Here is a 26,095-nt window from a genome sequence, read left to right as displayed (position 1 = left end):
AGATGTAACCTTCAGGCTAGGAGGATGTAATTGAAACAGATCACAGTGTGCAGTACTATGCACTTAAATTAACCTCTAGGTGATCCCCAACGATGGAGGAAATTTCAGCAGGTCTGGGAACCAATGTGGAGAAATATGTCAGCTCATAGTTGGCTTTTGAATTACTGAACTAATGGTCTTCTTTTACCTATAGGGAGGAGGTGAGAGGGGGAAGGAGGCATGGGAGGAAATAATAGGGCAGTGATTCCTACCTCTGTCCTGGGGGAACCACAGTCAGTCCATTTTCTGGATATCCATAATGAATATGCATGAGATAGTTTTGTACATAAGGAAGCAGTTTATGCAAATCAATCTCATGCATATTCATTATGGATGCAAATTGATCTCATGCATATTCCTTATGGATATCCTGCAAACTTGATTAGCTGAGGATCCCCAAGGACAGGTTTGGGAATCACTGTGGTAGGGTACTGATAGAATTGCAGAAAACAGAGAACAAGTGTGATGGACCCAGGAGTACTTTATATTCCACAGTACGTGAAGTATCACGATGTTGCCATTACAGGTATCTTAAGTACTCGCAGGCATGGGCCTACCTTGCTCTATCTCCGGGGGTGGGGGGGAGGAAGGGGGAATGTTTTCTGTTCCAGGGATGTAGGAAGGGGGATTGGAATGGGGAGGGAGGAAACCCGCATAAGCTCCGGCAGCCAAGGTAATATGCATTAGCCCTAGATATTCAGTGCAGGTGCCTGGACATTGCCCAGCACTGAATATCTATTAGATTGTAAGCTCTTTGAGCAGGGACTGTCTCTCTTTGTTAAATTGTACAATGCTGCGTAACCCTAGTAGCGCTCTAGAAATGTTAAGTAGTAGTAGTAATATCCAGGGCTAATTCTATCTGTAGTGGTCAGCATCTTAAAAAAAACACTGACCATAGGCTGTATATTGACCATAACATGTTTTGTATGTATGCACCTAGGGGTGTTTATGGTGAATAAAATAAAACATATCTTTTAAAAATCTCTATAACAAAGAGCAAATATAATTCATTTACAAATATATTCTTATTTTCTTTTAAAATAGAGGTATTTCTGTTATTCTGACTTCCAATGCTATAAAATTTGGACAGAGTAGGAAGAAATTATTATTGGCTAGTAGTACTTTCCTTATCTTTCACTCATACTCTTGATCATATCACTAGTCTTTCTGTAATAAAGCTTATATTGTAAGGACAATAAAAGATCTAGGGCCTCTTTTATCAAACCGCTCTAGAGGTCCCTGATGCAGTAATGCCGACAAAGCCCATTCACTTAAATGGGCTTTGTTGGCATTGCCACACAGGAACTGCTAGCACAGCTTGACAAAAGAGGCCTCTAATTAGTTATGTGCTAAGGGAAAAAAATGGAAAGTAAGTTCTAGAACAAGGTATCATGATATGAGGCTTCAAGAAGATAGATTTAGGAGCTGTTCTCACTAGCATTTTCTCTGCCAGCCAATATTATCTAGGGATAGTGATAAATCTAGACCCACTGTGGGAAGGACAGACTACCAGAAAGAAAAGCTGCAGGAGTCAAGGAAACAATTCTGCATATCTGAGACTCGTGACTTAAGGCCTGCTCTAGTTGCTAATGCTATGACCATGTCTGTATAATCCTGCTCCTGTTACCGACATCATCTTGGGCTGATAATTCAAGGCTTGGCACTGGGACAGAGCTCAAACAAATCCGCAGGAAAGTGGAGAACTCGAACGCCCCACGGGAGAACACAGGTATAGAAGAAAGCGGGATGTTTGACCACGGCAATACAAGACCTGGAGAGATGGATCTTACAAATACTTGTTTATTGATGAAAAAAGACTTGACACAACCGTTGTGTTTCGGCCGTTAGGCCTGCATCAGGAGTCTCGCTCGACAGTGTTCCGTAGAGTGGGTCTCAAACACTGGAGAACAGCTGATGCGGAGGATCTTGCTCATAGACAAATGGATTGTCCGCATGAAGCATTTGTCTACGAGCAAGTTCCTCCATAAAAGGTCTTTTTAAAGACCCACTTCATAGATCAACACATTACGTGTTTCCTAACACACACATCAGCTGTTCTTTCTTCTATAACTGGAACAGAGCTGCCATCAAATGGGTAACTATAAAGGTGCAAACCAATGCCTGCTGGAATGATCATGTAATTTTGTCAGGCTTGAGATAAAGAGCTTATCCAATAGTAAGGTATTGCTGTACACTGCCTTGAGTGAATTCCTTCAAAAAGGTGATAAATAAATATTCAACTGTTTATAGATCTATATATTTGATTTTTATATGCATTTTTCAAAAGATGCTTTTTATATGTATATTTCTGGTTTTATGGTGCATCATGCTGTTGTTCGATTTGTATATTTTTTTTGTATTTTACTGTTATCACGCTGAGTACATTTTGAAGAAAGGCATGAAGTCGAAGATTAGATATGGAGGAATGTAAGGAAATAGTTTTTCATGAAAAAAGGTGTTGAATACAGGCATGTATACAGGGGAATTTTTAGCCTTCTTGCCTTATTTGTTTCATACTTTTGTGTTAATAAAAATGTTGTAAAACAAATTAGGACTTTTTAACACTCACAAACTGACTTTACACAAGTCTGCATCCATTCCATAATATACTGCGGCCTCAACAAGTCAAGCTTGGGGAAAAAAAACTTCGACCTGGCCCACGTAGTACAGAATCCTTTATTGTTGGCCCTTCAAGACGAAATGTTATGTCATATATATAAGGAAGAGTAGAGATTTCTGATTTTGCTAGACCTGGATGCGACATTTGATTAGGTTAACCATAAGTTCCTGTTCAATTGTTGTAGAGAACTGGGTATAATGGGGAGGACCTTAAATTGGATAAGGTCATTTGTACACGGCTGTACTACATGAGAAGTGGTGAACAAATAAGCCAGCAGGACAATAAGTTTTCCTGTGGAATCTCTCAAGATCTGGGGGAGTTGACAAGAAACTTAGAGGTGCTGACGTTGTCCAGTTGTTCTTGCCCTACCGTGATTTTTGGGCCCTAAAACAACTTGTGGTGTATCACCACAAGTAGCGTTAGGGCATTTGCATAGTAATGAAATGTAAAAGATGCATTTGCATATTTTGCATCTCATTACTACCTAACCCAAAGCGACTTAAATATTGCTACGGTATTTTAGGTCAGGCAGCACTAGGGCCTTTTAAGTCATGTTAAGGCACAAATAACATGACTTAAGGCCCTAATGCTGCTTGATGAATCCCTCCTAAGGCTATTATTTATATCAGAAACTGATGGGGAAGGGACAGGTGTCATGCGCTGTCCAGTCGGTATTTGGAATGTATAAGAGGCAGGGATCTGTGATGCTAAGATCAGCAACAACAACAGAGGACCACCAAGCAAACACAAGGTAGTGGTAGACGTAGAAGCTTCAATGCATAAATAAAATCATAATGCCTAACGTTGCCATGTTTTGCCTACAAGGATCGGCGCGTGCCTACAAACCCGTGCCTACACTACCACAAGCCATTTTTCAGCGTGCCTTTGTAAAAGGACCCCTAGGTTTCTGCCAGGTACTTGTAACCTGGATTGGCCACTGCTGGAAAGCAGGATACTGAGCTGGATGGACCATTGGTCTGACCCAGTATGGTTATTCTTACGTTCTTATGTATGACTAATTTTGAATAGAGTGGGTATATTGCTCTCCTTTCAATTAACACATTCACTGTTGACATCATTTTAATGATGATGTTTTCTTTTATGGATTGTAGGAAGTCAAGAGTCAAAACTTTTTGTGAGGTGGCTTAATTCATGTAATGAACATATTCAATTTTGGGAGAATGTTTCTACCATGAAAATCAATTTTTTGGATATCAATATTAAACAACAAGGCCATTCTTTTTCCACTAAAGTATGTGAAAAACCTACCGATAGAAACACTATCCTGCAACATGACAGCTGTCATCCTGTGGCACTGAAAGACAGCCTTCAGTATTCTCAAATATTATGCATCTGTTGCAATTGCAATAATTTAAGCAATTTTAAAATGCAGTTACAGCAAAAACTATTGAAAAGAAGTTACCTACAAAAAGTGCTTAGGTAGGCATATAAAAGGGTCAACATAATAAGTTATAGAAGCAAACATATTATTGGATATTCTGTACAGACATGCATTTTGAAATGTTGCTGTCAAATACCCGCAGTGGCAAAAATGATTAAACAATGGTGGGATATCTTGCAAATGCACCCCACATTAGTCAACAGTGCTTTGAGAATCATTTATTCCAGAGGGAAAATGTTTAAAGAAAATTTAAGTCCAACCGATAGGATTCAAAATAAAGATGTGACCCATAAAGCATTCCAGCATAAGATCATGGGTCATTACGAGTGAGTTAGCTGTCAGATTTGTGAAATTACTCTGCAACTGGCGGTAACATCTCAGACCCAAAATGGACGTGTGGCAATTTTCATTTTGCTGGACGTCCATTTTCGGCAAAAAGAAAAAAGACGCCTTTTTTACAGGCGCGCTGAAAAATGGATCGGCGCGCACCCAAAACCAGTGCCTACACTACTATGTCATGCAAGGTTCCATGTTAGGAGTTATGGATCAAGAAAGGGACCTGGGTGTCGTCGTCGATAATACACTGAAACCTTCTGCTCAGTGTGCTGCTGTGGCTAGGAAAGCGAATAGAATGTTGGGTATTATTAGGAAAGGTATGGAAAACAGGTGTGAGGATGTTATAATGCCATTGTATCGCTCCATGGTGCGGCCGCACCTTGAGTATTGTGTTCAATTCTGGTTGCCGCATCTCAAGAAAGATACAGTAGAATTGGAAAAGGTGCAGCGAAGGGCAACTAAAATGATAGCGGGGATGGGGCGACTTCCCTATGAAGAAAGACTAAGGAGGCTAGGGCTTTTCAGCTTGGAGAAGAGACAGCTGAGGGGAGACATGATAGAGGCATATAAAATAATGAGTGGAGTGGAACAGGTGGATGTGAAGCGTCTGTTCACGCTTTCCAAAAATACTAGGACTAGGGGGCATGCGATGAAACTACAGTGTAGTAAATTTAAAACAAATCAGGGAAAATGTTTCTTCACCCAACGCGTAATTAAACTCTGGAATTCGTTGCCGGAGAACGTGGTGAAGGCGGTTAGCTTAGCAGAGTTTAAAAAGGGGTTAGACGGTTTCCTAAAGGACAAGTCCATAAACCACTAATAAATGGATTTGGGGAAAATCCACAATTCCAGGAATAACATGTATAGAATGTTTGTACATTTGGGAAGCTTGCCAGGTGCCCTTGGCCTGGATTGGCTGCTGTCGTGGACAGGGTGCTGGGCTCGATGGACCCTTGGTCTTTTCCCAGTGTGGCATTACTTATGTACTTATGTACTGCAAGCCATTTTTCAGCGCGCCTTTGTAAAAGGACCCCTAGATGACAGGGCTTACAGGTTGCAATATTTCACTAACTACAAGAGTGATTATCCTGCTTATTTTCGAAGGAGAAGGCCGTCCATCTTCCAACACAAATTGGGAGATGGCCAGCCATCTCCTAAAGCCGGCCAAATCGGTATAATCGAAAGGGATGGAAAACAAACACGAGGATGTTATAATGCCATTGTATCGTTCCATGGTGCGACCGCACCTTGAGTACTGTGTCCAATTCTGGTCGTCGCATCTCAAAAAAGATATAAAGGAATTAGAAAATGTGCAGAGAAGGGCAACGAAAATGATAAAGGGAATGGAACGACTTCCCTGTGAGGAAAGGCTGAGAAGGTTAGGGCTCTTCAGCTTAGAGAAAAGGCGGCTGAGGGGTGATATGACAGAAGTCTACAAGATAATGAGCGGAGCAGAGCGGACAGATGTGAAGCGTTTGTTTACACTTTCAAACAACAACAAAACCAGGGGACACAAGATGAAGCTAGAATATGGTAGATTTAAAACAAATAGGAGAAAGTTTTTCTTTACTCAGCGTGTAGTTAGACTCTGGAACTCGTTGCCGGAGAATGTAGTGACAGCAGCTGGCCTTACGGAATTTAAAGGGGATTCAGACAGATTCCTGAGGGAAAAGTCCATTGAACATTATTTTTTTTTTTGGGGGGGGGGGGGGGGGGGTTGCCGGGTTCTTGAAGCCTGCATTGGCCGCTGTCGGAGACAGGATGCTGGGCTTGATGGACCCTTGGTCTTTTCCCAGTATGGCGGTGCTTATGTACTTATCTTGTTTCGATAATACGGTCGGGTATGCCGCTTTATGGGGCTGGCCTTAGAGGTGGCCGGCCCCGTTCAATTATGCCCATCCACGTGGTATACCCCTGAAGATGCCTGAAATCTAAAGATTTCCTAGCTCCATGTCAACTGTTTTTTTAGCAGTATTTATTATATAATTAGAAAAGGATGGAACTGGAAACAGTCTTTATTGCCAGCACTGCTCATATATTTATATGATTAGAAATGTTTAGAACTGGAATCACAAGTTTGAAACTGGAATGAAGGCTTAAAAGCATATTTATTAGAAAGACACGGTATTTGAGAAAGGAGGTCCAGGTCAGAATAGTAGTTAGTGCAGTGGACCCAGGCTCAAATCCCACTTTAACTCCTCTTTTGGACAGTTTGATTTTGGGCCCTCCCTAGTCCAGCCCAAAACACGCCCACAACACAAAATCAGGATTTGGCTGTTTCAAACACATGGTCGTCCATTATGGCATTTTGAGACGTCTATATGCTTCGAAAATATGAACCAAAGTAAACAAAGTGTGTGCAGGACTTAGAGCACGCGATAGATTACACAAAAATGACTCTGGGAGGTTTTTTTTTTTAATGACCAATAAAAGAAACATTCAGCCTAATCTGCTGAGATATTTCAATGTTAATCTCTGCAAAGGCTTCTGAGGTCTTTTTATCCCATCCAGTTATATGTTGACTAGAATGCAACTGCAAATTCAGATTGTTTTTTTGAGGTTTAGCTCCTGCCTAGACACCTGTTCTAATCCTGTATACACCCATGTTCTACACCTATATACCCCCCACCTTGCAAATATGTTGCAATGCAGAATAGTGCTTAGATGGTATTCCAGCATATGTGCGCATAAGGGCACATATACACACATATATATTGGTAGGCTACATTTGCATACATAATGCATGCATAAAAGTTAGCACCTAATTTTTAGAATTGCCCACGTAAATGCCATGGTTGACACTGACCCTGGATACTCAATGCTGGGCCGTTTCTGGTGACCAGCATTGAATATCTGGGGGGGGGGGGGGGGGGGGGTTGGCCAGCTCAAACTTAAGTGGCTAAGGGCTCCTTTTACCAAACTGTGGTAAAAGGGGGCCTGTGGTAGGGTTGGCACGTGTTTTTGACGCGCGCCAAGGCCCCCCTTTTACTGCAGCAGGTAAAATGCTGGGTTTTTTAAGAAAATGGCTGTGAACTAATCACAGGGATTGAAGCATGGCCATTTCTGGAGGGAGCCCTTACCGCCACCTATTTAGGTGAAGGTAAGGTCTCCTGCGCTACAAAAATACAAAATATATTTATAACACTGGAAATGGCGCACGCTGGGGTGGGTACTACCACTGGGCTCCTGTGGTAGCCCGGTAGTAGTCCCGACTTGCCACGTGCCAAGTTAATATTCAGCGCTAGTCAGTTAAGATTATAGCGGTCAAAGATAGGACTGCTATTTAGGTGGTCCAATTTGGCTGCCAGCCTTAGCCAGTCAGTGCTTGAATATTAGCGGATAGCCGACTATATCACAAGATATAGCTGGTTAGCCGCTATGCACAAATATTTAGCGGAGGTAACTGGCTGTCTCCTGTTGAATATTAGCGGTTAGCCGGCTAAATGCTATTTAACCAGCCAGGAGCCATTCCTAACCAGTTAAATAGTGCTGAATATTGGCTGATCTATGTTTAATATACTGTACCAAATGAAAATGGAAATCAAATGATAGAACTGCAATAGGCTTGAGCAATGATGGTTTTACTATCTGAACATTATTTACTGTACAGTACCTTGGATTTTGCCAGGCGTTCTATATTTTCAGTGGGGTCAGAGCCCATGGACAAAAAGCAAACCAGAGGAGTGCGGCAGTCACTTTCAATCCACATTGCTTCCATATCAAGAATAAATCCTTCTGCATATTTTACACCTAGTGATTCTGCAATGTAGTGCCGAGCCTGAAACAAAAATTGGCAAATTGGAGGGTACATGTTGTTTCAGTTAAAGACTTCTTTCTATATTGAAAATATTTTTCTGCTATATTTATTTTACTTTTCTTAGACTCGATTTATTTATTTATACTTCAGCCTTTATATATCACCTTACCTATAAAATCACAAAGCGGTTTATAAAAATTCATATAAAGCAATCATATAAAAGATAAATAAAATACAAACACATATACAAATTAAATTAAGACACAAAACAACAATCACAGCACATCATAAAAAATAAACTAATCAGGAAATGTTTGCCTAACAACCCATGTCTTCAAATGAGTACAAAAACACATGACATAAACAGAAGACAATAAAGCATTCTAATGATCAATTTGTAAAATGTATCTAAAGGAGCACTTGGCCGACTTTACCTGGTCCATTTTTTTCTTGCTACAAAGCCGTGAAAAGGTGCCCGAACTGACCAGATGACCACTGGAGATGACTCCCCAGTGGTCAACAACCCCCTCCCACCCTAAAAAAAAACTTAAAAAACTTTTTTTTGCTAGCCTCTATGCCAGCCTCAAATGTCATACCCAGCTCCATCACAGCAGTATGCAGGTCCCTGGAGCAGTTTTAGTGGGTGCAGTGCACTTCAGGCAGGCGGACCCAGGCCCACCCCCCCACCTGTTACACTTGTGTTGGTAAATGTGAGCCCTCCAAAACCCACCCGAAACCCACTGTACCCACATGTAGGTGCCCCCTTCACCCCTTAGGGCTATGGTAGTGGTGTACAGTTGTGGGGAGTGGGTTTTGGGGGGGCTCAGCACCCAAGGTAAGGGAGCTATGCACCTGGGAGCAATTTGTGAAGTCCACTGCAGTGCCCCCTGGGGTGCCCGGTTCATGTCCTGGCTTGTCAGGGGGACGAATGCACTATGAATGCTGGCTCCGCCCACGACCAAAGGGTTTGGATTTGGTTGTTTTGAGATGGGCGTCCTCGGTTTCCATTATGGCCGAAAACCGGTGACGACCATCTCTAAGGTCAACCATCTCAACATTTAGGTCGACCATCTCTAAGGTCAACCTAAATGTTGAGATTTAGGCGTCCACGACCATATTATTGAAACGAAAGATGGACGCCCATCTTGTTTCGATAATACGGGTTTCCCCACCACTTCACAGAGCCATCCTGCGAGGACGGCCCCAGGAAAACTTGGGCGCCCCGTTCGATTATGCCCCTCCATGGGAACTAGTTAATACTTGCATCCCTCTGTCCAGGCTCTGCTCATTCTGCCTTGCCTCACTCTATGCCTGGAACAATCTTCCTTTACCCATATGCCATGCCCCCTCCCTACCCATCTTCAAATCTCTGCTTAAAACTCATCTCTTCAATGCTGCCTTCGGCGCCTAACCGCTTGAGAAATATAGAATGCCCCAATCTATCCACCCTATCAGATTAACTGTTCACTCGTCCTCTAGATTGTACACTTGTCTTTAGATTGTTCTCTTGTCTTTTAGATTGTAAGCTCTTTGAGCAGGGACTGTCCCTTCTATGTTTAAATTGTACAGCGCTGTGTAACCCTAGTAGCGCTTTAGAAATGTGTTAGTTAGTCTTATATTTTTATTTTCTTTCTAACACTGAACTGGGCCCTTCTGTGCCTTCTAACATAACATAGTAACATAGTAGATGACGGCAGAAAAAGACCTGCACGGTCCATCTAGTCTGCCCAACAAGATAAACTCATAAGTGCTACTTCTTGTGTATACCTTACCTTGATTTGTATCTGCCATTTTCAGACCATAGAAGTCTTGCCCAGAACTAGCCCCATTTTCAGGACACAGACCATAGAAGTCTTGCCCAGAACTAGGACACAGACCGTAGAAATCTTGCCCAGAACTAGCCCCACCACCCAACCACCAGCCCCGCCTCCCAATCTCGGCTAAGCCTCTGAGGATCCATTCCTTCTGCACAGGATTCCTTTATGTTTATCTCACGCATGCTTAAATTCTGTTACCGTTTTCATTCTAGAAACTATCTGTTAATGCTGTGGCAGAAACGTCAAGTTTTAGAACTATGGGGAAAAGGGTATGGAGACTAGCTAATAAAGCTTGCTTGGTTTTTTTTTTTTAATTTTTAAATTCTGTGTTTATCAATATCCTACAATTCCTCTTTTAAAACCTAATCTTTAAGCTGTGGCAGAAACTTCAAGTTTAATAACTATGGGGAAAAGGGTATGGAGACTAGGTAATAAAGTTTGCTTGCTTTTTAAATGTTATCTTAAAATACTAACTGTGTTTATCAATATCCTACAATTCTTCTTTTAAAGCCTAATCTTTAAGTATCCAAGCTCAGAATAAAATAATGTCACTTATCCACAGAGATATCCTCTTCTCTCAGAACAAGTCCATAAACCACTACTAAATGGGAAAAATCCACAATTCCGGGAATAACATGTATAGAATGTTTGTACGTTTGGGAAGCTCTCCAGGTGCTCTTGACCTGGATTGGCCGCTGTCGTGGACAGGATGCTGGGCTCGATGGACCCTTGGTCTTTTCCCAGTGTGGCATTACTTATGTACTTATGTAACTTCTCATAAAGGAAATTGAGTGGGACCTTTCCTTTCTATATAGTTTAGAATCTAAGGAGACCACTTCAAACAAACCCTTTGAAGCTAGACCAGTAATCAAATTTCCGCTTAGCAACTGTTCTACTTCCTCACAACTTAATTCACAGTTAATTCAGGTCAACTGCAGTGCTACCTCTCCAGCAGGCAAGAACAGAGAATAACTTTCTTTTACTACATTTCAGGTCTAGTTACTATCCTTTTTATACTCTTGGCTATTAATTTTGTACCTCTAGAGAAATATCCTACAATTCCTCTTTTAAACCCTAATCTTTAAGCTGTATACACATACTTTATATGTTTATACCCGATCTTGATTTGTCCTTGCCATTTTCAGGGCACAATCTCTGCATTTACAACATGTTAAAGTGCAGAGAGTGCAAAACCTTACCACACATTAGTAATAGGGCCACAAAGACCTCAGTGCCCTGACTGTAATCCTTTCACTCATTTCAAACATTTTGAATCTTTAAAACACAGAATCTGAGAAAAATTTAGGACCATTGGGAATTCTAAATGTGAATGTATGCTTAATTATTTAACGCTGTTGTCAGTAAAACTCTGTCTAATTTGATATGTATAAAAGTCATTCCACTCACTAGACGCAAATGAATCCTAAACAAGATCAGTAGTATAATTTCTGCCATGTGTTGTGAAATTACAAAAATGGTCAAGAAGATGAATACCAATTTTTTTCACATATAATACAGTAATAAATTAAATTTGATATGTTTACCTGCGCTATGGTGCGATCAGGACACCAACTGCGAATAAGGAGCAGTTTACGAAATGTGTCCAATAAATTGTCATACCCATCTGGCAGAGGAGCCTCTTCGGGGGCTTCCTCGTCAAACCAGGCTTTCCAGGCCTTCTCGTTCTTTGCAACTTGTCCCAGAAGCTGTATAAAAGGGTGCAGATTAGACAACTGGACAAGATTGAGCCACGTTATGTCAAGGATCCACTTCTTTGGCTTTGGCTCTACAGAATTGAGATCCAGTGTTGCGCCTCCTATAAAGAAGGAAAGAAATAAACTAAAAATTATGCTAGGTCAAAGCTAGTAATCAAAGGGGTCATTTTATAAACCCTGCTCAGGGATAAACTTGTTTAACATAGCAAAGGGCTTTTATACAATTATAAATGCTTAACCCCTGGAGTGAAATAAGTGTGGAGTACACTCACAACTATAGGCATCTTTGGGGGAGGATTTTGGGCAGAGCGTGAATGGATTTGCAAAGTGCGTGTGCATTTTATAACGCATTCACACACATGTGCACTTCATACGCATAGGTTTACACCAGCTCCCAAGCAGCAGGTGTAAATGTATGCGGGTATATTGTTCCTACGACTGCTGTAAGTTTTGTGCCTGTGTTTTCTTTATAAAATAGCCCCAAAATAGGCACCTATTTGGACTTCTTATCTAGGTAATATGTAATAAAATTCCCTCCCCCCCCAACTAAAAAGAAACTGAATTCATCCAGAGAACAAATGCAGCACAAGTGGCACTAGTACAAGCTTACCTAAACTGCAAGCAAATGATCCACAATTAGAAGTCAGAATATTTCACTGTCCATTTCTATTTGGTCTTTGACCTTTCCACTAACACACAGCAATTAAATCAATGTTTTAACACTATCTGTAGTTGTTCTTTGGTAGTAGATTAGGACTGCTAACTACTTTTGTATTTGCCAATGAAAAGCCTACAGCTGTTAATAGACATTGGCTCTACAGAACTAAGCTACATTCCAACCATCTGGTTTGGTTTATTTTATGGGTATTTAAACTTTCTATACCACCCATACTGACAGGTATACAATATTAAAAACTAAGATGAAAAAGAAAAGAAGAAAAGAACTACAATATATGATAGGACAGAAGACAAAGAAAAATCTTAACTACCTCTATGCTTGAACGGCCAGGGATAAATGAAGAAGCAACTAGGAATAATAAATAAATGAATGACCAATATCCACAGCAAGTATGAAAGTCCCCAATAATCAGAGAGATGCCGAAGAGGCATCCCATACAGGCTTTCTCTCCACCCACCCTCAGCTCCTTCTCTGAAGCAGAGGTGTTCCAGCTGGAACCTCCATACTTCAAAAACCTGAGAAATACAAAGAATCACAGCAGCACTGGCACAAAGCCCATCAACACAACTATTATTCTAACTCTATCCAGAAATATCATGTGTTTGCTAGCAATACAATAGCAAACTCTCCAGGCTAAAATTTGTATTTTAGTCACTGTCTGATGTTGACTAAGAAGAGAGTAATTTTGTCAATCAGACAGGTAGGACAACTAGGAATTCATAATGTCTCATGAAAGATGGCAGGCAGGCAGGCATCTACCCATTGGATCTCCAGAACCTTTGCTACTACTACTACTACTACTACTACTACTACTACTATTTAGCATTTCTATAGCGCTACAAGGCATACGCAGCACTGCACAAACATAGAAGAAAGACAGTCCCTGCTCAAAGAGCTTACATCTAATAGACAAAAATAAAGTAAGCAAATCAAATCAATTAATGTGTACAGGAAGGAGGAGAGGAGGGTAGGTGGAGGCGAGTGGTTACGAGTCAAAAGCAATGTTAAAGAGGTGGGCTTTCAGTCTAGATTTAAAGGTGGCCAAGGATGGGGCAAGACGTAGGGGCTCAGGAAGTGTATTCCAAGCGTAGGGTGCAGCGAGACAGAAAGCGCGAAGTCTGGAGTTGGCAGTAGTGGAGAAGGGAACAGATAAGAAGGATTTATCCATGGAGCGGAGTGCACAGGAAGGGGTGTAGGGAAGGACGATTGTGGAGAGATACTGGGGAGCAGCAGAGTGAGTACATTTATAGGTTAGTAGAAGAAGTTTGAACAGGATGCGAAACGGATAGGGAGCCAGTGAAGCGACTTGAGGAGAGGGGTAGTATGAGTAAAGCGACCCTGGCGGAAGACGAGACGGGCAGCAGAGTTTTGAACCGATTGGAGAGGGGAGATGTGACTAAGTGGGAGGCCAGCAAGAAGCAGATTGCAGTAGTCTAAACGAGAGGTGACAAGGGTGTGGATGAGGGTTTTGGTAGAGTGCTCGGAAAGAAAGGGGCGGATTTTACGGATGTTGTAAAGAAAAAACGACAGGTCTTGGCGATCTGCTGGATATGAGCAGAGAAGGAGAGAGGAGTCAAAGATGACCCCAAGGGTTTCGAGCTGAGGAGACAGGGAGAATGAGAGAGCCATCAACAGAAATAGAAAATGGGGGAGTGGGGAGGTGGGTTTGGGGGGAAAAATGAGAAGCTCGGTTTTGGTCATGTTTAATTTCAGGTGGCGTTGAGACATCCAGACAGCAATGTCAGACAAGCACGCTGAAACTTTGGTTTGGATGCAGGGTGGAGAGGGCAAAAACCAGATTGTAGTGGGTCAAGAATAGCATGTGAGGAGCGAAAATCAAGGCAGCGGCAGTGAACATCAAGTAATTTGGAGAGAAATGGAAGGAGGGAGATGGGTCGGTAATTAGAGGGACAAGTAGGGTCGAGTGAAGGCTTCTTAAGGAGAGGTGTGACCACAGCATGTTTAAAGGCAGTAGGGACAGTTGCAGTGGAAAGTGAGAGGTTGAGAATGTGACAGATAAAAGGAATAAGAGCAGGTGAGATGGCATTAAGAAAGTGGGTGGGAATGGGATCAGAGGAACAGGTGGTACATTTTGAAGAAGAAAGGAGAAGTTAGTTTCCTCTATAGTAACTTCTCCAATAGCTGAGATGAGAAGGGATCAAAATGCAAGATTTTCAGATTATAATCCTGTTCCCCCATTTACAATAAATTGTTATTTTCAGGGGTTGTCTTATATTTGAGACCACTTTGTATACTGACCAATATAGTACATGCATTTCATGGGTCTTGTCAATTACACTATCCTTAAATTAAAAAAATAAAAGTAGGACAAAATGCACAACATCCTGGGAATATTGCAAAGCACTAATGAAAAAAACAGCTTCAGAATTTACCTTGATGAATGTTTGAAATTCATTGTGAGAATTTTCTTGGCCTGTACGTCTATCTTCAGTGCCATAAGTAAGGTAAAGAGGAACTTGTGATCCTCATAAAGCCCTCGAGCTGTGTATTTGAACACTTCAAAGGTCAGATATTCAATTATATTTGCGATCCGTTTGGATGTGATTTGAGTTTTCACTGATCTTTCCATAGAGGAATCAAAAATGCCCAGGAACTGGCGTAGAGATGTCTGGTACATTGTGTTTACCAAACTCATTTCTACAATGAGGAAGTACAGGATGCTGCCACGAGTAGCAACTGGACGATATTCTTCACGTGCTGTATTTATTTTCATTTCTGTTTCTGCTGCAATGCTCAGTTTTTCACTGACCTTAAAATAAAATGTCAACAAAACCATATCATATCAAGTTCACCTAAATTTTAAAGAATCTCAATCCATACTTGAAATTTTAGAAACTAAGTAGGGAACATCATGACCAGTATTCAAATAAAAGTCCTCCATATCCTGCACAAAGGGGTCCTGGTAGCTTATTCTTGCCTTATAGCTATATTGAGGCACATCACCCTCATGGGAGTAGGGGACACCACACCAAGGAGCGTGCCTTTCAGATGTACAGAATAAACAGTAGCTTTGTTTAACCTGGAGGAGAGGAGGAGGAGCCTAGTGGTTAGTGCAATGGCCTGAGATCCTGGGTTTGATTACCACTGCAGCTCCTTGTGACTCTGGATATGTCCACTTAACCCTCTATCACACCCACGTATAAAATAAGAAATTAGAAAACCACAATGGGAAGAATCCCTCTGGTCTGACCACTTTAAACTACACCTAACCCCTGTAGAAAGAAGGCAAAGAAAAAGAACATATTTTACTAGACTGGGATGATAGATGCAGAATTACACTAGACTAATAGCCCCCAATGAAAATGAGAAAAAGTCCCACACAAAAATCAACCCCTGGTTCAATAAAGATCTACATGAATTGAAAAGCAAATGCAGAAGCAAAGAAAGATTATGGAACAAAAACAAAACAGACAACAACAAAGAGGAATGGGAAAAAAACAATAAAACTTTACGAACAAAAAATAAGGCAAGTGAAATGGAAATTCTACAAAGAACAGCTAGGCTCAAATCAACTGAACACTAAAAAACTATACAACCTGGTGAACAATATGTTAAACACATGTCCTATTGCTACAACAAATGACCCTCTCCCTACAGCAACAGAACTGGCCAAACACTTTGAAATCAAGATAATCAAGCTAAGAAACACCACACTTGAGAGACCTTCATAGATGATCTTGACAGCTCTAATGAACAAATCATGGCGGACATATTATGGAGAACATTTCACTCTCCAACACTCAATACAGTAAGCAAAGCAATCAAAAATTCCATACCACACACTGTATGTTAGACACCTGTCCAAGTTACTTATTGGAAGAGGCACCAATGTTCTTCAATGAACAAATTATACTCCACTGAAATTCATGCTATCACAAGGCTTATTCCCCCCTGGAAAAGGCAACATTGCTAACACCCATATCCAAAAAGAATCTAAGCCCAAGCACAATCACTAACTACAGGCCCGTAGCCTCCATACCCCTTATGACCAAAATCATGGAGAGTATTGTCACCAAACTAATGGATTACTTAAATGACTTCTCAATCCTACAATAAGGATTCAGACCAAAATACAGCATCAAAACTGTACTCGTCACATTACTTGCAAATTTCAGACAAGAAATCAGCAAAAGCAAAAAAATCCTCTTACTTCAATTCGACAAATTTGGCATTAGAGGAGCCCTGCTAAACTGGATAAAAGGCTTCCTAACAACTCGATCTTACCAAGTAAAATGGGCATCACAACATCCCCTTCATGAAAAGCAGAATGCGGAGCCCTCAAGATCACCTCTATCCCAGCTACTATTCAACCTAATGATGACTTCCTTAGACAACACACTAGCAGAAAACAAATACAACCCATTTACCTATGCAGACAATGATACGATCTATAACCCATTCGAAAAGAATCTGTCAGAAATTAAACATAAAATCCAATCAGGAATAACCATCATGGAATCATGGGCGACTGCCTTCAAGCTCAAACTCAACAAAGACAAAACCCAGTGCCTAGTATTATCATCACATCATTACAAAGTCTCCCATATCATCAGTAGACCTAGATGGTACGAGGCTACCCCTTCTCTTAAAAAATCCTAGAAGCCATCTTAGACTGCAAACTGTCTTGAAAAACAGGCCACAAAAGTCAAGAAAAGCACGTCCTGCTCAATGTGGAAACTGATATGATAAGAAACTTTCCCCACAACCATCTTCCGCAATGTTAGCTCAAAACCATGGTGCTGATGTACATGGACTACTGCAACAGAATTTACACAGGCTGTAAGACTTAATCCTCAAAATACCAGCCAGAACACCACTGCAAGACTCATATATGGCAAATCCAAATTTGACAAAGCCTACCCACTGTTGAAAGATCTTCACTGGCTCCCAATCAAAGCACGGATATCCTTTAAATGATGCACACCTAATTTATAGAATAATCTATGGTCTAGCACCAGACTACATTACAACCTTAACCTGACCTCCCAACACTGAAGTCAATACTGGACACCTGTAATTATCTGACACCCACAATGCCAGGGCATTGAAATATAAAAACCACCATGCAACAAACTTTACCTATTTAGGCACACAACTCTGAATTCACTACCAAAGGATATATGAAAGATATATGAAAAAATTCTGGAAACATCTAAAAGCCTTCTTCTTCAAAGAACCTTCATGAAGAAACCAAATAAACGAACAACGAATCAAACAACTCCTATATCCAAACAACTGTTTCCTTGTCCAAATAGGATATCATATCCTCACCTCTAACTCTACAATGACTACTTCTATTGATATGCTCCCAAGGGATCAATCTATCGATCGTCACTTCCACTCAATCTTCCCTATTAAAGGTTATCAATTGTAATTCGCAGATAGAATAAATCACCTCATTATGTACACTTAGACATAGATGGACTCACTCTATATTCCATGCCTTAATTTAACAGAAACTGTCAATTCTTCAACTGCCTTCTGTTTTGCAACCTTTCTCCTCTAATGCAAGCTACATTGAAAGAATCTTTATTGTATAAAGTGGGGTATAAGTGTCATAATAAATAAATAAATAAATAAATAATAAAGGCAGTATATCAAGTCCCATTCCCTTTCACCTCTTATTTTACCCCCCCCCCCCCCCCCCCCCCCCAGTTTGATCTGTTGAAATCCTCCCTGCAGAATTTGCCTAATCAAGCTTTAAGGAATTTCTGCCCCTTTATACTGGACATCTATCCTGTTAACTCGGGATTTGGAAACAATGATTTAGAAAAACAACCTATCCAAATATAATAGCAAAAACACTAGGTCTTGGTCTATTCAAAGCAGCCCTATTTTGTTTCTACTGCTTTGTGTTGCATTAGGGCATCTTCTGTCTCTTGCATCATGTACCCTAATTCATTCAAAGCAAAAAATTATACTATTCATTTTTTTAAAAATCTGAATAACAGTAGACAAAGAGAAAGGGATTGTGGAGGAGGAGAAATGTCCATTTGCTGCATCATTTTGCTCCTTTTACATTGAAAAATACATTATTTCTTTCTTATAAGAATAGTGATTCTGCATGTATAAATAATTGGTAATTTTCCACGCAGGCCATCAGCACAGAACACTGGTACACTGGCCCTGTCTGTGATTGTACAAAACCAATTTTTCCCAAACTCTGTTATTCTATTTATATTAGCTTTCAGCAGTGTATGGCTTAACAGATTACAGAAACAGAAAACAGGATGAAAAAAAAAGTTTCACAACCAATTGTGTGAACTAACAATGTGGAAAACACGTTTTACTACCAAAATCATACACACTTCAGTGATTAATGAATGGTAATGAACCAGCCATCAGTGGGGAAAAGATGTCAGACACTCTGCAGTATTATAAATGGCCCAAATTTCAATATCAGGCTCAAATCACTGCAATAACAGGTGGCATATAGATGGTAGCTCTATGCACAGAGGGGGGAAATTCTATATTGTGCCTTAAAAATTGGTGCTGTAAACCCACACAGTTAGTGTGATTCTATAAACTATAATAAAATTAGATGTAGTTTATAGAATACGCTCATGCACCATTCTTGCACCTAAAATTTAGGCGCACCCAGTGGTGTGCTGGAGCAGGCTCTCACAGTCTCGCAAGAGCCGGTTGTTAAGTTTTTAAGAATTTTGGGAGCCGGTTGTTAAAGCAGGGCCCTCCATGGCTTCTTTAACAACTGGCTCCCAAATGTGGGCTTGGGCCCCCTGCTGAATTATCTTTTACTTTGCTGGTGGGGATGCTGAGCCCTGCCAGCCAAGTAAATAGACTACTGCTCCCTGCTCCTTGTTTCCAGCTCTGGGCAGCAGGCTGGGACTTCTCGAGCATGTGAGAGAAGTTCCAGCATGCTGCTCAGAGCAAGACGTTGGGAGTGGTGGCAGTCCATTTATTGGCTGCCAGCAAAGGTATACCCACAGTAAGGGAGGGAGGAGAGAGACAAGTGTTTCTCCCCCCCCCCCCCCCCACCCCGGCCACCCCTAGCCCTTCCAACTGCAGAGCTGGCTACGTCCGGAGAAAGAGCCTGTTGTTAAAAATTTACCGGCGCACCCATTTAGGCCACCTAAAACCAGCCCTAACCTGCGCCTAAATTAGGCACAGATCGGGTGTATTCTATAATAGTGCACATAGTTTTCTGAAACACTCAGACCTGTCCATTCCAGCCCATGGCCACAGACCCTTTTTGATGGTGAAAATGAGAATTTACGCGCACCACGTTATAGAATATGCCTAGAAAGTTGTGCATATAAATTCTAATTAAATCCAATTAATGCCACTAATTAGTTGTTAAATACCAATTATCAGTGCTGATTAACTTATTACTCAATTAAGTTGTGTGTGCAATTGGCCATGCACCAAATTAGTGTGCACAACTTAAGGCACCAAAATAGAATTTAGGGGAGAATGTTTAATTTTCTACGTTGGACTACTACTATACAGCAGAGTCCTTGATGTCATTCACTCAACTTTGCCAGCATTTTTGTCTGGCGATTACAAACAATTTTTTTTTGAGAGATTACACTTGATTTGACCCCTGACGCAGGTGCGTGAAAACACAGCCTTTGTCAGATCTTTTGATTAAAGTACTCACGATTATTCCAGTCCTGAAGGCCCTATTGTGTTGCTTTTTGTGCTGTTCTTGTTTGTACATTTGGACCCTGTCCTTTGCTACTGAAAATGCAATCACTGGTCAGACAAACCACCACCGAACAAATTATCAAAATGTCAGTTCAAAATTCAGTGCAGAAAATATGGACTAAATGACATTTATCTGCAATAGGTAAGTGCTGTTTAGTTCACTGAACTGTTTCAGAACTATTACTCTATAGTCTTAAATACAAAAAAAAGAGAAGAATTTGTCACCAACCATAAATCTACAACTCTATTTTAAAATCTCCTGTTATTTAGTACCTCCTCTGCTGTTGATTTAGTGATGCGAAGGACTTCTATAAGCGATCATCCTCCACCAAAGAACCTTCAGTACTTGTGAGGCGGAAAAGGAGGTTGTCTTCTAGCTCTTGCATTTTTCTCTTGTTAGAAGTCACCTCTTCCATCAGCTTGACCCGTTCTGCCTCCAATTCCTATAGACAAAATGTATTTTTATTTTTATGACTAAGTCACAAAACAATTATATAGTATACATGTAACACCGAATATACCATCAGTACTATCTTGATGAAATATAAAATTATTGGAGCTAAAGGACAGACATTACTTATGTGAAGCAGTAGCAGGTGACTGGATTTGGATTTCTCAGATGGCAGGAAGTGCATTTATTTTCTACAGAGGTTGCTTGCTCCTGAGGCTAGCTGCTGAGAATAGCAAGTCTCATGAGACTTAAGGACCTAAAGGACCCTTTTACTAAGCTGCGTTAGGTACTAACTACTTCAAGGAGAAAATTATACAATTAAGACTCCAAATACCTGCCAGCCCTACTGAATACGCCACACTCCTAGATTGTCTAGACCCAGAAGACGGAATATACCCAGCAGACCGAACATGGACCGAATTCGAACCACTATCAGAAGACCATATCTCTGAAACACTTAGAAGATATGCCAAATCCCACTGCAAACTAGACACATGCCCAAGTAACCTCAACAATTCATAATAGACCTAACAAACCACGTAAACTTCATGCTACAAAACGGACTTTTCCCAAACGGACTCACCCCTATACCCAAAGACACAAAGAAAAGCGCAAGGGAAATAACCAACTATAGACCAGTAGCATCCATACCACTAATAACCAAAATAACCGAAGGAGTGGTAACTAAACAACTCACCAACTACTTAAACAAACACTCAATACTGCATGATGCCCAATCAGGATTCCGATCGAATCACAGCACAGAAACACTATTAATCACCCTCATGTCTAAATTCAAACAATGATTGCAACAGGTAACAATATACTCCTCCTACAATTTGACATGTCTAGTGCCTTCGACATGGTAGACCACTGAATCCTATTACACATACTTGAATATTTTGGCATGGGAGAAAATGTCCTAAACTGGTTCAAGGGGTTCTTAACCCAACGTTCATACCAAGTCACATCAAACTCAGCCACGTCTGCTGCATGGACACCTGAATGGGAGTACCACAAGGATCGCCTCTCTCACCAACCATCTTCAACCTAATGATGACCCCCTTGGCAAAACTCCTATCAAACCATAACCTCAACCCTTATATCTACGCCGACGATGTAACATATACATCCCTTTCAAACAAGACATCAAAGAAATCTTCAATGAAATCAACCAAAGTCTACGTATCATGAACATCTGGGCAGATACATTCCGTTTGAAACTAAACGCAGAAAAAACTCAATACCTGATACTTACCTCCCAATACAACACGAATGAATTCACCGCTATAAATACACCTAACCTAAACCTTCCAATCTCAGAAACGCTAAAAATCCTTGGAGTTACCATTGACCGCCACCTAACACTCGAAACCCATGCAAACAACACAACCAAAAAGATGTTTTACTGCATGTGGAAACTGAAAAGAATAAGACAATATTCCCAAGATCCGTCTTCCACAACCTAGTACAATCCCTCGTACTCAGCCATCTGGATTACTGCAACTCACTATACGCAGGCTGCAAAGAACAAATCCTGAGGAAACTTCAAACAGCCCAGAATACAGCAGCCAGACTTATCTTCGGACTACCAAAATATGAAAGTGCAAAACCCTTGCGAAAGAAGCTACACTGGCTCCCACTCAAAGAACGCATTACTTTCAAAGTATGCACATTAGTCCACAAAATCATTCACGGTGAAGCCCCAGCCTACATGTCTGAATTGATAGACCTACCACCCAGAAACGCTAAAAGATCATCCCGAACGTTCCTCAACCTCCACTTCCCTAACTGTAAGGGCCTGAAATACAAGACGTTACACGCAACAACCTTTTCTTACATGAGCATGCAGTACTGGAACAAACTGCCGCGGAACCTGAAAACGATCCATGAACAAACCAACTTCCGCAAGTCATTGAAGACACATCTTTTTGAGAAAATTTACGGAAAGAACCAAAACACATAAAGCTCACACTCACTGTTCAGTAATACATTAATACATCCATTTATGAACTCTCAACCCTTAATCTCACCACACTCATACCTCTACTCACAGAAAAATGTACACCACATACTTCATATAGCGCCTCTAATTTCTTTTCTCTCCTTCCACTGTCTCATTGTTCTTCTCAATTGACTGATTCCTTAATGATTTTGATTTCATCTCGTCAACTCTTCACAATGTAATCCATAACCTAAATTGTAACAAATTGTATTTCCACTATTCATAATGTATTGTAAGCCACACTGAGCCCGCAAAAAGGTGGGAAAATGTGGGATACAAATGCAATAAATAAATAAAAATAATACTAATACATGCCAGTAGAGCTTAAAATGGAGTACCATGGGACGCGCTCAGGCATCCTATGATAAGTTCATCCTCACGGTTTGAACACACTAGAAAACAAATCAGAAATAACTCAATAGACTGAAGTGGAAGAAAAGACCTCAGTGTTCGCCAGGCACCTTCTTGACGCCGACATGGCAATGTGTCAACCAAAAGGGTTTTATCCCTCATTGTTGTACAATTTTGAGCCATTATTAGAAATGAATATGCTGTGAATTATTTTGGATGTCATATTTATCCCCTGATGGAAGCCATAGTGTGAAACGGCATGACCGCTGTAGGAATATCAGGATTCAAAGACTGACCTTTTGTGACTACACCTTGACAAGATATAAGATAAGTTACATGTATACAGCATATATTATATAAAAAAATATAAATTTCATTATTATTTGCAGGGTTTGGACAGGGTGGTGAGCGGAGGTGGGTCAGTGCTGTGGTGTTCTCTGGTTGGGGTGCTGATTTGTTGCCGTGGCGGATGGTATGGACACGGTGGCACATGCTGAGCACTGCAAGATAGAAATATGTGGAAGAGTTGTACAGCCAGCGTCTTTTGCTTGGACGATGTGTATATAGCTCTGGTATAACTTGAATATCTTATAGTTAAAATTTAATGCCAAGAAGTGCAGAGTGATGCATTTGGGGTTTAGAAACCCAAAAGAGAGATACCAAATAGGAGGGAGGATTAGTAAGCTCGACTCAGGAGAGAAACCTTGGGGTGTTGGGTCGGAGGATATGAAGGTGAAGAAACAGTGTGACAAGGCGATGGCGATGGCCATGGCCGGAAGGATGCTAGGCTGTATAGAGAGGGTATAACCAGCAGAAGAAAGGAGGTGTTGATGCCCCTCTACAAGTCGTTGGTAAGGCCCCACTTGGAGTATTGTGTTCAGTTTTCGAGGCCGTATCTTGTGAAAGATGTAAAAAGACTGGAAGCGGTGCAAAGAAAAGCTACAAAATGGTATGGATTTGCGTTGCAAACTGTATGAGGAGAGACTTGCTGACCTGAACATGTATACCTTGGAGGAAAGGAGAAACAGGGGTGACATGATACAGACATTCAAATATTTGAAAGGTATTAATCTGCAAACAAACCTTTTCCGGAGATGGGAAGGTGGTAGAACTAGAGGACATGAATAGAAGTTGGAGGGGGGCAGACTCAGGAGTAATGTTAGTAAGTATTTTTTCATGTAAGGGTGGTAGATCCGTGGAATGCCCTCCCATGGGAGGTGGTGATGAAAACAGTAATGGAATTCAAACATGCGTGGGATAAACACAAAGCAGTGGCGTAGCAAGGGCGGGGCGGTGGGGGCGGTCTGCCCCAGGTGTCAGCAGGTAGGGGGTGCTCCGCTCCCGCTGCTCCCAGCCTCCACCTTACCTTTAAAAAAATTTTGTGAAGCGGAGTTGCAGGCAGCGCCTTGCATCTGCCCTGCTTGTAAAAGAAGTAAATCTTCTCCTCCTCGTCATCCGGCCTCACTGTGTCCCACCCTCCTCTGAGGTAACTTGCTATTTCTGCGAGGGCGGGACACAGTGATGCTGAACGAGGAGGAGAAGAAGAGATTTACTTCTGTTACAAGCAGGGCAGACGCGAGGCACTGCCTGCAACTCCGCTTCACAAAATTTTTTTTAAAGGTAGGGTGGTGGCAGGAGAGTCGAGTCGGGTCGGGGTGGGGAGGGGGTTCTCAAATGGAGAGGGGTGTTGTGGGGGTTCTCAGATGGGAGGGGGTTTTCAGATGGGAGAAGGGGACTGGGGTGGGGAGGGGGTCCCCGATGGGAGAGGAGAGGGGGTTCTCAGATGGGAGAAGGGGACTGGGGTGGGGAGGGGTGTTGTGGGGGTTCTCAGATGGGGGGGGAAGGGGTTCTCAGAGGGAGAAGGGGGATTCTCAGATGGGAGAAGGGGTGGGTGGGGTGGGGGTTCCCAGATGGGAGAAGGGGTGGGGAGGGGGGCTCTCAAATGGGAGAAGGGGGCTGGAACTGGGGTCTGAGAAGGGGTCATGAGGGAAAATGGGGCATGCCTGGGTCAGGCTAAAAAGGGGGGCCCTAATGCAAGGCACGTGGATGAAGGGGGCTGGAACTGGGGGCTGAACAGGGGCAGGGGTTGAAACTGTGGGGACTGGGGGCTGAAAAGGAGACAGGGAGAAGTGTCTGGGGCTGAAGCTTGGGACTGGTGAGAGAAAAGGCTGGGGTTGAAACGGGACAGATCCTGTATGGAAGGGGGAGTGAGAGGGAGGGCAGACTCTGGATGGATAGGAGAGGGAGGGCAAATGGTGGATTGAAGGGGCAGAGAGAAAGGGCAGATAGTGGATGGAAGGGATAGAAATGGCAGACAGTGAATGGAAGGGGGAGAGAGACAGGGCAGACGGGCAGATGGTGGATGAAGGGGCAGGATAGAGGGCAGATGATAGATGTAGATGGAAGAGGCAGGGAGAGAGGGCAGACATTGGATGGAGGGGACAGCAGAGAGGGCAGACACTGGATGGCAGAGAGAGAACAAAGACAGATGCTGGATGGAAGGAAGACAGTGAAAAGAAGATGGAAAGCAGAAACCCGAGACAACAAACTGTAAATAAAATATATATTTTTATTTGTTTTGCTTTAGGATAAAGTAGTATTGTAGCTGTGTTAATAAATGTTTATAATAGAACACGTAAACAAGGTAATCTTTTATTGGACTAATTTTAATACATTTTGGCTAACTTTCGGGAGAACAAAACCCCCTTCCTCAGGTCAGGATAGGATACTGTAACAGCACTATACTGTATTGACCTGAGGAAGGATGTTTTGGCCTCTGAAAGCTAAATATATTAGTCCAAAAAATGGTATTATTTATTTTCTAGATTTGTTTTATTTCTATTTGTTAATTTGTAAAGTGGTGATTGGTACTTGCTAGTTTTTTTCAAATTTATATCTGCTGTCTTTATATTTTGCACAGTACTAGGGGACATTTTCTGTTTCTGTGGTGTTGCATTGTATGCAGAGTCTGGCATCTTGGGGGTTCAGTTTAATTTTTGCCTAAATAAGTTTATTATTACTTATTCTATAGTGGATTAGGGTGTATCTGTGTTTGTGAAAAAGACATGGCTTTCAGATGGCATTGACTGTGCAGGATTGACGATCTGTATTATTCTGCCTAGTTTCATTTTACAATAGATGAATTGATGCTCTAGTGCTCACTGTAGTGTTTAAGATGCTTTCCTTTTCCTTGTGTGACTCGTAGAAATTACTGCTTATGGTATGGTAGAATTGCTC

At 41.6% G+C, this 26,095-nt stretch overlaps 1 protein-coding gene across 1 annotated transcript in view; it reads right to left on the bottom strand.

The window, feature by feature from the left end:
- The window catches only part of LOC115471141 (dynein heavy chain 5, axonemal-like), a 766,968-nt gene that overhangs the window by 154,895 nt on the left and 585,978 nt on the right, over positions 1–26,095 (bottom strand). Inside the window, 5 exon segments of the mRNA XM_030204834.1 lie at positions 8,011–8,175; positions 11,516–11,810; positions 14,759–15,135; positions 20,325–20,371; positions 20,374–20,494. Of these exon segments, the coding sequence (XP_030060694.1) occupies positions 8,011–8,175; positions 11,516–11,810; positions 14,759–15,135; positions 20,325–20,371; positions 20,374–20,494 (1,005 nt within the window).

Source organism: Microcaecilia unicolor, chromosome 1 (assembly GCF_901765095.1).
Source record: "Microcaecilia unicolor chromosome 1, aMicUni1.1, whole genome shotgun sequence".
In the NCBI taxonomy this organism is placed as follows: Eukaryota; Metazoa; Chordata; class Amphibia; order Gymnophiona; family Siphonopidae; genus Microcaecilia; species Microcaecilia unicolor.
Note: the sequence above shows the minus strand (reverse complement) of the source record. Positions and strands in the feature narration are given on the sequence as shown.